General features: G+C 39.0%; 1 protein-coding gene across 1 annotated transcript in view; it reads right to left on the reverse strand.

The window, feature by feature from the left end:
• The window catches only part of SPICE1 (spindle and centriole associated protein 1), a 60,672-nt gene that overhangs the window by 37,928 nt on the left and 9,718 nt on the right, over positions 1-13,026 (reverse strand). Inside the window, exons 3-4 of the mRNA XM_052640468.1 lie at positions 9,038-9,085; positions 5,239-5,382 (exon numbers count right to left, since the gene is read on the reverse strand). Of these exons, the coding sequence (XP_052496428.1) occupies positions 5,239-5,382; positions 9,038-9,085 (192 nt within the window). The remainder of the gene's footprint in view (positions 1-5,238; positions 5,383-9,037; positions 9,086-13,026) is intronic.

Here is a 13,026-nt window from a genome sequence, read left to right on the forward strand (position 1 = left end):
GAATCTTTGGTGCTTCGACCACTAAAGTGATTTCATAATCCACTAATGGGTCATGACCCACAACTTAAAAAACACAATGTTAGACGTGAGTTGGGGGGCAATAAACAAAAAAGCGATGCTTCTGCATTTTTAAACAAGCTGGTTTGCTTTTTTTTTTTTTGAGACACGCCATTTTTGTTTTGTTTTTTTTTAGTTTGTACTGGAGTATAGCCAATTAACAATGTTGTTTCAGGTAGACACCAAAAGGACTCAGTCACACATATTCATGTATCCATTCTCCTCCAGTTTTTATCCTGGAAAAATGAGAACTCAAAAAATACCATTACAGCAGAGTCTCTGATCATGTACTTTCAACTCAGGAACTTTCCTACTTACAAGCAAGGATACAGAGTAGAGTAAAAGAAGTGAACTCTACCCACCGCCACCAGATGGCATGCTTGGGTTGAAAGGAGTTTCAAAATTGGAAACTGACCAGTTCCCAACACTGATTCAAATCAAAACATCTGGGAAAAAATGCTCTTACCAGAATTTCTCTGGACCATGAAAACAAGTATATAATATGACCTTTGTTATTGTTTTCTGACATGAAGAAAAATAACAAGTCACATTCTTTTTCCCCTACTTCCCCTGCTAAAGTCAAGCAGGTTGGCTGGCTCAAGGTGGTGAGAATAAAGTCCTGAATCTGTCCTCCCACAAAGAGTAAGCTTTGGAATGGCATAAGGCAAAGAGCACATTTGGAGTCAGAAGACTGGTATCCTAGGCCCAGTCAAGAGATACCAAGCAAAATCCAACCTCTTTAAACTTAGTTTCCTGATATATAAATGAAGTACAACCACTTCCCCAATACACATGGTGTTAAAAGGTTGTTGACACACTGCAAATCTGTCTACAACTCCCGGGATATCTGAGAACATGATCACAACTTAAATTTCCATCCCTGGTTAGCCATCTTGCAGTACATGCAATAAGAGTTTAAGAAAGAAAATGCATGGAGCATTATAATCTACCACTTACACTAGAAAAATTACACAAGGTATATTTCCTAATGGCAGTTTTGAAAGTTTACTGTTTTAGTTTTTTAAAGAGGCACTGACATCCTATCAAATTAAAGAAATATAAATTGTCAGAAGCAGATTGTTGAGGAATAACTTTACCATACCAAGACCTGATATGCTCAACATTGCTAATTATTAGAGAAAGGCAAATAAAACTACAACAAGGGACCACCTCACACCAGTCAGAATAGCTACCATCAAAAAGTCTACAAATAATAAATGCTGGAGAGGGTGTGGAAAAAAGGAAACCCTCCTACACTGTTGGTGGGAATGTAAACTGGTGCAGCCACTATGGGGAACAGTATGGAGGTTCCTTAAAACAGGGGTCCCCAGCCTCTGGGATCTAACACATGGTGATCTAAGGTGGAGCCGATGCAATAACAACAGAAATAAAGTGCACAATAAATATGTTCTTGAATCATCCCGAAACCATCCCCCCACCCCTGGTCTGTGGAAAAATGGTCTTCCATGAAACCGGTCCCTGGTGCCAAAATGTTGTGGACTAAAATCTTAAAAAACTAGAAACAGAGCTACCATATCATCCAGCAATCCCACTCCTGGGCATATATCCCGAGTAGACAAAAACTCTTAATTCAAAAAGATACATACATGCACCCCAATGTTCATATACATGCATAACAATCACTTTGCTGTATACATGGAACCAACACAGCATTGTAAATCAACTATATTTCAATTTAAAAAGTTGTTTTAAGACCTGAGGTTAATTATAGTGAGGTCTCCAGTAAATCCACTGTCCTGAAACCCTCTCCCTGCTGGTCCCTGCACAGGCTCCTAGTGCCAGATGGCTTCAGTGGCCAGAGGTCAGTGCAATGGTTTTCTCTTCCTCTTTCTGGATTTCTTTACCACTTCTCTATGATAAAACTCACCCTTATGATAGGAAAATCAATCTCTGCAGGCCTATCTGTATATATTACTTCCCCAGATGGGTTTGCAGAGCACAAAGCCAAACTTCTGAGTGGTATTAATAGAACATATCTTGGATTTTCAAAAGATAAAAGTCCCTTAACAAACAGTATTAGAAACTTCTCATGCTAACAGTTTTGTTCCCTGGTAATAAAAACCAGACAGCACTGGGAAAATTTAAGGGGACTATAAGTTAGTTACTATATTGTTGGGATGATTAAAATCCTTATCAAAGCCTTGCTGTCTCTGATTTGGATTTGGACCCTTGCTTGCTTGATGCCCACAGCATGGGTGCATCATACAGCAAATGAAATCTAAGATTACACTGGTCAAAGAGCTTTTCTCTTAATTTAGGTTGATCTAGGAGCCGAGCTTCTTGGGAATGGGTGCTGGTAGCTCTAACACATCATGATGACACCCAGGTGGATATGCCCAAGGAGGCCTCTTCAGTTGATCCCCTGACATCCCTTATTAGACATAATACAGCAACATTGAAATAATAGATGTACGTATCCTTTGACTCAGTAATTCCACTTTCAAGAATTTACCCTACAAATCTATTTATGCATGCATGCGAGGCTAAGTCGTTTCAGTCATGTCCAACTCTATGAGACCCCATGGTCTCATAGTAGACCGCGAGGCTCCTCTGTTCATGGGATTCTCCAGGCGAGAATACTGGAAAGGGTTGCCATGCCCTCCTCCAGGGGATCTTCTTGACCCAGGGATTAAGCCCACACCTCTATGTCTCCTGCACTGGCAGGCAAGTTCTTTCCCACTAGAGCCGCCTGGGAAGCCCCAAATATATTTACACATGTACTCAAAAACATATTCAAGGATATTCGTTACATTATTTCCATGACAAGGCAGGAAATATTCTGTGGGTGACAGACTTATCCATCAATATCCTTTCTTTCCATTTTCTCCTTAACAGTGAATCTCCCAAGTTAGCCAGGTACACAGCTAATTTCCCAACCACCCTCGTAGGTGAGAATGGTCACTTGATGAAGTTTTGGAAAATGGAGAGAAGCTAGAGCTTCTGGGTGATACATAAAAGGAGCAGCATGTACTATCTTACCCTCTTCCTGCTGCCTGGGAAACAGCTCAAGGAAGCAGGAGCAACCGCTGTGCAGTCAGACATGGATGCCCTGTAATAAAGGACTGGAGAGCTCTCTACCAACTACCAAGTACCTCTAAGTTGTTCCATACCAGAAGAACAGATTTCTATTTTTTTAAACCACAATATTCTGGGGCCTTTTTCTCCCAGATGCTGTACCATACTCTAACACACATCCCAAATGTCCACCAATAAAGCACTAGATAAATACATTGTGGTACATCCATATACAACCTCGCCAATAAAAAGAAAAGGTAGATTTCTAAATACCAACACAGCAAAACCTCCGAAATATGTTGTTAAATGGAAATGCCTAAATCCCACTAATAGCAGAGATTCTCAGCCCTAGTGAAATATTAAAAATTACATAGCAAAAGTCTAAAAAATACCCAAAAAGGGCCACATCCTAGATCCACTGAACCAGAATATCCGAGTATAAGTATGTCTGAATCCAGATACTGTTTTTTGAATGGGAATTTTTTTTAATGGAAATTAGAATCAGGGTTGAGAGACATTACATGAGAATATGAGGAAGCAGCATTACAGAGAGAAGGCAAAGAAACTTCACTCACCCTCTCTGACCACTCCTCTGCAACCCCTAATTCTACCACAACTACCAGGTATGAGAGATTCGGGACGTGAGCAGGGACCACTAGGGAGGGGGAACAAAAGCCCAGAGTCACCTCAAAGTGACTTTTGGGTGACTCAAAGTCACCCTTTTCCCTGGCCAGATCTGTGTTCTCAGCTCTTTCACGGAGAATTACCACATAATATTTAAAAGCACGTGACTTATCTAAGGTCACCAAAAGATACATACCTCTAAAGAATCATTCTCTTTCAATCCGTTGTTCTTTTTACAAGCTTGTGCAAACATTTATTTGGGAGATATAATTCTTCTCATGTTATAGAAAGTCAAGACGTTCATATTTCACTAGGAAGCCTAATAAATTCCTCAAAACATAGAATGTGACTTGAAGCTACAGTAGGTCACCCAGACAGACAAGTGTCATAAGCACCAACACTGAACAAGAAGAAAAAGGGCATTTCTTTTACAATGATCTCAGCCCAAATAAAAAGGTTTTTCTTCTGTAGTTTCTTCTTATTTTCCATATTGCTTATTCCTATATGCTCTGATTACGTATTCAAACACCCTACATCTGGCAAAAGATTAACCGAAATAAAAGCAAATGACAAGCACACTTTTTTTTTTTTTTTTGCAAAATAATTTAACAGCATGGCTGTTGAACCGAGAAAAACAATTATAGCAGCCTAAATATATATATATAGCACTAATTATGTGCCAAAGACCATACTAATCACTTTATTAGTATTTTATCACTGAAATCTCATAACAATACAATCAGGCAAGTAGTGTTATTCCAGTTTACAATAAGGAAATTCAGGCTGAGAAGTCAGTAATTTAAGGCCACATGGCTAGGGACCATGTGAGCTAGTAAGAAAATTTTGACTGTGACTATAAGTGCTTTGTTCCTGAAACATTCTTTCAAATATACAGCTAGTAAGCTGTAGAATCTCAGGGACAGGGGAGCCTGGTGGGCTCCTGTCTATGGGGGTCGCACAGAGTCGGACACGACTGAAGCAACTTAGCAGCAGCAGCAAGCTGTAGAGCAGGAATTTTTTTTTAATATAAATTTATTTATTTAAATTGGAGGTTAATTACTTTACAATATTGTATTGGTTTTGCCATACATCAACATGAATCTGCCACGTGTTCCCTATCCTGCACCCCCCTCCCTCCTCCCTCCCCATACCATCCCTCTGGGTCGTCCCAGTGCACCAGCAGGAGTTTAAACTATGAAACTAGACTGTAATCCTCACTCTGCTCCTTCATCCAAAGACCACCTGTACATCACTGTGTGCCTTTGTGCGTGCTCAGTCATTAAATCATGCCCAACTCTTTGTGACCCCATGGACTGTAACCCGCCAGGATCCTCTGTCCATGGGATTTTCCAGGCAAGAATACTGGAGTGGGTTGCCATTCCCTTCTCCAGGGAGACCACTGTATAAGGACATGATAATGATTAAAGTCTCTCCAACGTCAATAGATATGAGGGGAAAGAGAGACATCTACTTGTCTCTTCTTCGCTGTCTAATTCTATGGATAATGCAGTTTATCATTACCTCCTTCATGATAGACAATCTCCTTTTCTCAAGATTAGAAATTTCTGGTTTCTGCTTCTTCCATTTCCTCTTCAAAGCTTTTTCTTGGAGCTCCCAGTGGACCAATGCTCTATTCTTTGATTTGTGTATTTCATGACGACGGATCTATACAGAAGAAAAATATATGAAAGAATGTTTCAAGAGCAAAGAACTTATATTCACGATCAAAATGTTCACCAACTCCTAAATTTTCAAAAATTATTCTTTTAAAAAGAAGTATCTAAAACTAGTAGACCCAGAGAGTTCCCTGCTGGCCTAGTGGGTTGGATTCCAGGCTTTCACTGTTGTGGCCCAGGTTCAATCCCTGGTCAGGAAATTAGATCCCACCAGCCACAGGATGCGGCCAAAAAATAAAATAATAAAACAAGCTAGTAGACAAAATAACATGTCCTCTGGGCTTTGCTTAAAATGCTTCAGTGAAGAAGTAAAAGGTATGATAAATGAAACAACTATGGCAAAATTTCCACAACTATTTTATCTAGGTGAACAGTATATGGTAGCTCTTTTTCCTTTTGTCTCTACTTTCACATGAGTTTGAAATTTTTCATAATATAGAATTTTAAGTCATTTGGGCATCATTATTATCCTCAACAAACATTTAATGAGTACCTACTATGATTAAGATTCCTAGGCCCACAAAGACATATAAGATATGGCCTTTATCCATCAAAAACACTGATAATATGCCCAGAGAGATTGGACATATACATCTAAAGATAAATGCCATTAGATGGCATATACTCTGTCTTATGTAGCTAGTAAGTAAAACAGTTCAGAGGTGAAATAACTGTTGGGCATCTTCAAAGAGTAAGACTTCAAACTTGCTACAAAACTCAAAGAGAGTATGGCACTAGCCTGAGGATACACAGAGATCTAGGGAATATAAATTTGAGTCCAAAATAAACCCTCATATTTATAGACAACTGACTTTCAACAAGGGTGCCAAGACAATTCAGTGCGAAAAGAATAGTTTTTGCAATAAATGGTGCTTAGACAACTGGATATCCATTTGCAAAAGAATGAAGATGGAGTCCTTCTACAAAAATTAACACAAAATGGATGAAACGTAAAAGCTAAAACTTTTAAACTCCTAAATGAAAACACAGAAGTAAATATCTGTGAACCATGGTTAGACAACGATTTCTTAGATATGACACTAAAGATACAAGTGACTAAAAAAATAGATAAACTGGACTTCACAAAATTTACAACTTTTATATTTCAAAGGATACCATCAAGAAAGTAAAACCACAACCAACAGAATGGAAGAAAACATTTGCAAATCATATATCTGATAAGAAATATCAAGACTATATAAAGAACTATTACTCAATAAAAACACAAATAATCGAATTTTACTTTCATTTTATATTTTAAGTCCCTCTCTTCACTAAGCCCAGTTCATAGTTGTCACATATTTCCTCTGGCAATTTTTAAATAGCTAAGGGATTTGAACAGACATTTCTCCACAGAAGATACTACAAATGGTCAATAAGTATATATAAAGGATACTCAACATCATTAGTCATTAGGGAAATGCAAACTGAAACCACAATGAGATTCCACTTTATACCCTCTAGGTGAACTAAAACCACAAAGACAATAATGACAAATATCAGCAAGGGATGTGGAACAAATGGAACCTCCATACACGCTAATGAGAATGTAAACAGGACAGCCACTTTGGAAAATAGTTTGGAACGTCCTCAGAAAATTAAATATAGAAAAATTATATGACTTAGAATTCCACTTCCAGGTATACACTCAAGAGACTAAAAGTATACGTTCACAAAGAAACTAGTACATGCATATTCACAGCAGCATTATTTATAACAGTCAAAAAAAAAAAAAAGAAAACTACCCAAACATCCAACAACTGATGATAAATAAAACATGGTATATCCATAAATGAAATAGTATTTGGCAATAAGAAGGAACGAAGTACTGATACATGCTATAATATAGATGAAACTTGAAAACATTACGCTAACACAAAGAAGCCAGATATACAGGGAAACATACTATATTGCATGTATATGAAATACCCAGAATAGGCAAATCCATAGACAAAACAGATTAATTGTTGCCAGGGATTGGAGGTGCATGGCTCAGAAAGTGACTGTTAATGGGGGAAGGGTTACTTTGGGGAGGGAGTGATGAAAATATTACAAAATTAGAAAGTGATGATGGTTGCACCACTCTGTGAATATGCTAAAAAGCAATGAAAGAGTAGACTTTATGTTATGTGAATTACATCTGAATAAAGCTGTTTAAAAAATAACAAATCTATAGTAGAAACTTTTTTAAGTAAAACCTGGACTAGGATAAAGAAGCAAAAAATTTGAACAGAAGGAGAAGAAAGTAGGGAAACCATTCTAAATACACAGAATAGCATGACCTGGGGCTCAATGTGGAAATATACATGGCACGTTCAAGGAATAAATTATTATAGTATGTTTGTATGTGTAAGTAATGGTGAATAATGCTAGTGTATCTACAGATAGGAAAAGACAATAAATGTGGACAGGACAATACTGGACTTAGAGACATCTGAACTGTAAACTGAACCTATCAAATGAAATTCTAATACATGCTAATAATTATCCCTAAATAAAATAAGGAAGCCAAGGACATAAACTTTTTGATTTTATATAGACATACATAAGATTAAACCACCTGACCTGCCTCTTGAGAAACCTATATGCAGGTAAGGAAGCAACAGTTAGAACTGGACATGGAACAACAGACTGGTTCCAAATAGGAAAAGGAGTACATCAAGAATGTATAGTGTCACCCTGCTTATTTAACTTATATGTAGGGTATGTCATGAGAAACGCTGGGCTAGAAGAAGCACAAGCTGGAATCAAGATTGCCAGGAGAAATATCAATAACCTAGGATATGCAGATGACACCACCCTTATGGCAGAAAGTGAAGAGGAACTAAAAAGCCTCTTGATGAAAGTGAAGGAGGAGAGTGAAAAAGTTGGCTTAAAGCTCAACATTCAGAAAATGAAGATCATGGCATCTGGTCCCATCACTTCATGGGAAATAGATGGGGAAACGGTGGAAATAGTCCCAGACTTTATTGTTTTGGGCTCCAAAATCACTGCAGATGGTGACTGCAGCCATGAAATTAAAAGATGCTTACTCCTTGGAAGGAAAGTTAAGACCAACCTAGATAGCATATTGAAAAGAGACATTACTTTGCCAACAAAGGTCGTCAAGAGTATGGTTTTTCCAGTGGTCATGTATGGATGTGAAAGTTGGACTGTGAAGAAAGCTGAGCACCGAAGAATTGATGCTTTTGAACTGTGGTGTTAGAGAAGACTCTTGAGAGTCCCTTAGACTGCAAGGAGATCCAACCAGTCCATCCTAAAGGAGATCAGTCCAGGGTGTTCATTGGAAAGTCTGATGCTAAAGCTGAAACTCCAATATTTTGGCCACCTCATGCGAAGAGCTGACTCACTGGAAAAGACTCTGATGCTGGGAGGGATTGGGGGCAGGAGGAGAAGGGGACGACAGAGGATAAGATCACCAACTCAATGGACATGAGTTGGGTGAACTCTGGGAGTTGGTGATGGACAGAGAGGCCTGGCATGCTGCGATTCATGGGGTCGCAGAGTCAGATGCGACTGAGCGACTGAATTGAAGATTAAAAATAACTGAACAACTTGTAAGATGCTTTCTATTCTGTGGGTTAAAAACCAAGTATCAAGTAAGACATCTGAACAAATGACTTAACTTTCCATAGTAAACTTACCAGATCTTCAGGAGTTGCCCGATGAACTGTCAGATCAGTCACAGTGTTCTGCAAAAAAAAAAAAAAGATGAACTTTCTTTAAAAAGCAAAAGGTTTCTTACAAAATAGTACTACATGCTGGATTTTAATGGCTGAAAATGGATTCAAAGTCCTGAAACCAAAGAGTCTTTGAGAATTAAATTCTCAACTTAAAGATTAACATGGATTATTTCTAGTTGTCTTAAAGAAAATAACAGACTATTAAGTGTTTCATAGAAATTAAGCACTAAATTCAACAAGCAGGCATCCATCATATTAGAACAAAAAATAAAACAGGGTAGCATGTAATTCAAAATAACTTAGTTTAACTGAAGTTGTAGTTTTCAAACTATATTCCATTGAATGAGGCAACACTAAAGATTCCTAAAAGATGAAGTGTGATCAAGAGAGGTTCAATTTGTGTACATGCCAACACTTTAAGCATAGATCCTATCATAACAAGAGATGAATTTTGAGGGTACTGTGTAACTTCATAAGTTATGAAAAGTCAGAGAGGCCTGGCATGCTGTAGTCCATGGGGTGGCAAAGAGTCAGACACAATTTAGCAACTCAACAACAACATAACTTCACAAAATGTGAAGTCATTCAAGTAAAAAGGCAACAAAACAACATGGCAGGGCTTCCACAATGCACAATTCCAGGAGGCTCTGTCAATATCCTAGGCCATGCAAACAGTGGCCCTTGGCATTGTGCAGTGCACAGCCTGCACAGCTCCGAGTAGCAGCCCCACCATTTGGCCCTTTCCGAAATGACTTCAGTCCTTGTGTTTGGTAAGACAGGAAACAAAGCAATGTAGAGTTTTAATTCCAAGAGAAATATAGAGAACTGAGTCTAGTGAAAAACTTCTGATATACTCTAAGACCTAACTTTTGGGCCACAGGTAATATTTAGCTCAAGTCTTTTATATACTAAAGCCATTATCCTTTCATACTGATTTAGCAAAATACAAGGTACAATGACAAGATCATGAGAATTATTTTTAATAACTGTAACAAAAATTCAGGTATATAGTGAAAGCCTCTTGATGAAAGTGAAAGAGGAGAGTGAAAAAAGTTGGCTTAAAGCTCAACATTCAGAAAACTAAGATCATGGCATCTGGTCCCATCACTTCATGGGAAATAGATGGGGAAACAGTGTCAGACTTTATTTTTCTGGGCTCCAAAATCACTGCAGATGGTGATTGCAGCCATGAAATTAAAAGACGCTTACTCCTTGGAAGGAAAGTTATGACCAACCTAGATAGCATAGTAAAAAGCAGAGATATTACTTTGCCAACAAAGGTCCATCTAGTCAAGGCTATGGTTTTTCCTGTGGTCATGTATGCATGTGAGAGTTGAACTATAAAGAAAGCTGAGCATCGAAGAATTGATGCTTTTGAACCATGGTGTTAGAGAAGACTCTTGAGAGTCCCCTGGACTGCAAGAAGAACCAACCAGTCCATCCTAAAGGGAATCAGTCCTGAACGTTCATTAGAAGGACTGATGTTAAAGCTGGTACTTTGGCCACCTCATGCGAAGAGCTGACTCATTGGAAAAGACCCTGATGCTGGGAGGGATTGGGGGCAGGAGGAGAAGGGGACGACAGAGGATGGGATGGTTGGATGGCATCACCAACTCGATGGACATAACTTTGAGTGAACTCCGGGAGTTGGTGATGGACAGGGAGGCCTGGCATGCTGCGATTCATGGGGTCGCAAAGAGGCAGACACAACTGAGTGACTAAACTGAACTGAACTGAACTGAGTGGTATGCTTAGAAATATTTTTATGGGAGAAAATATAATTTCATTAATACTAATATTGCTTAAAACTACATCTGACTCTTGAACAGTATAGGGTTTTTTTTAATTTATTTTTAATTGGAGGATAATTGCTTTACAATGTTTTGTTGGCTTTTGCCATTTATCAACATGAATCAGCCACAGGAATACATATGTCCCCTCCCTCTTGAACCTCCCACCCCCTCCTACCTCTCTAGGTTGTCACAGAGCACCAGGTTGAGCTCCTTTTGTCATACAGCAAATTCCCACTGGCTGTCTATTTCACATGTGGTAATGTGTATATTTCAATGTTCCTCTCTCAGCTCGTCCAACCTCTCCTTCCCCCACTGTGTCTACAAGTCCATTCTCTATGTCTGCATCTCTACTGCTGCCCTAAAGTAGGTTCATCAGTACCATTTTTCTCTATTATATATATATGTTAATATATGATATTTGTTTTTCTCTTACTTCACTCTGTGTAACAGGCTCTAGGTTCATCCACCTCACTAGAACTGACTCAAATTCATTCCTTTTTTATGGCTGAATAACATTCCATTGTATATTTGTGAACACCGTGAGTTTCAACTATACAGGTCCACTTATACACGTGGATTTTTTCTCAATAAACACATACTGAAGTGCTACAAGATCCACATTTGGTTGCACCCACGGATGCAGAACCACAGATCTGGAGGGCCAAACGTAACATTAGATGTGGATTTTCAACTGTGCACAGGGTCAGTGCCCTTAACCCCATGTTGTTCAAGGATCAACAGTATTTTCTTCTGAAACTGCCTTTAAATCGAATTTACAAGCTATTTCAGAAAACGTCTCAATATTTTCACCACAATAGTTTTATTCAGTTCATCTCTCCTCTCTCATTGACCATTCACACCCAAAGACCCATAACTACTTTCAAGTTCAGTCTGCCTTCAAAAAACAAAGTTTCTTTCGGCACTGCAGATAATACAAATGAAATGAGGAAGGTTCTGAATGCAGTTGCAAATGATGGCTTCTAATTATACTTTGAGCATCAGCAGCATATGAAGTTACATATGGAACTTCCCAAAGTACCCAACTCTGAAGGGGACAGCTTTACATTCTCTAAGCGATTTTTTCCTTTTTAATCAGTTTTATTACCTTAGAGTCACATCCTTCTACTATTTTATAAGCAGATGACAACAAAGCAATCTAAACAAAGAGAAATCCATCTCTCCCACTTTCTAAGGCTGTCAGTTTTCCCAGCAGATGTGGCTAGAGTGATTGGCTACAACCCAGAATATTCTAATTCCGAAAGAATCCCTAAGATGCATACTAGTCCCTGACCAGTCACTTTCCACAACAGAAAGTAAAGGCACCTAAAGTCTCATGTCTAAATCAAAGAACCAGGCTCCAAAAGAGAAAATCCCCTTGATAATACCACATGGTACTCAGGGTAGAAGTCAGGGATCATGCCTCAGATACCCGAGGCTTGTCTTGTATCTTATGAGAACCTTTGTACTGAAACTGACAAGTCTCTGGAAGTGAGCAAAAAAGAATTTGATAATAGAGCAAGGACTACCCACTTTTTTTCAGTCAAAAATACCAATCTCATGATTATGGTATCATGGGTTGCTATGGGCAAATCTAAAATATGTTCCAAAAAATGTCACACTTCAGGCTAACTAGAGTTGCCTTAAAACAGTGACATAAGTTAGCTAAGAGTTGCCTTAAAGCAGTGAGTTCTCAAAGTGGAGGTAGGGGGCTTTTCAAAAACACACTCCCCACTCCTTTAAGATTTCAGTTCTTCAAAGGAGGTGGAAGTTATAGCCTCAACATACGTATTCTTTAAAAACTCCCCAAAGGCATCTGCTCTTTCCTCTAAGACCTAGGCTATCACATGCCCAGAAACACATTCCACTGTATTGCATGCTAACCCCATTCAGAGAACCATCCTGAGAGCCTAGGGTCATGCCATCGTGTCTGTTCCTTCCATGTAATGTTATGTGTGTTAGTCATTCAGTCGTGTCTGACTCTTGCGACCCATGGACTGTAGCCCACCAGATGCCTCTGTCCATGGAACTCCCCAGGCAAGAATACTGGAGTGGATTGCCATTTCCTTCTCCAGGGGATCTTCCCAACCCAGGGATAGAACCCGGGTCTCCCGCACTGCGGGCAGACTCTTTACCAACTGAGCCACCAGGGAAAACCGC

This window comes from Budorcas taxicolor, chromosome 1 (genome assembly GCF_023091745.1).
Source record: "Budorcas taxicolor isolate Tak-1 chromosome 1, Takin1.1, whole genome shotgun sequence".
NCBI classification, from domain to species: domain Eukaryota; kingdom Metazoa; phylum Chordata; class Mammalia; order Artiodactyla; family Bovidae; genus Budorcas; species Budorcas taxicolor.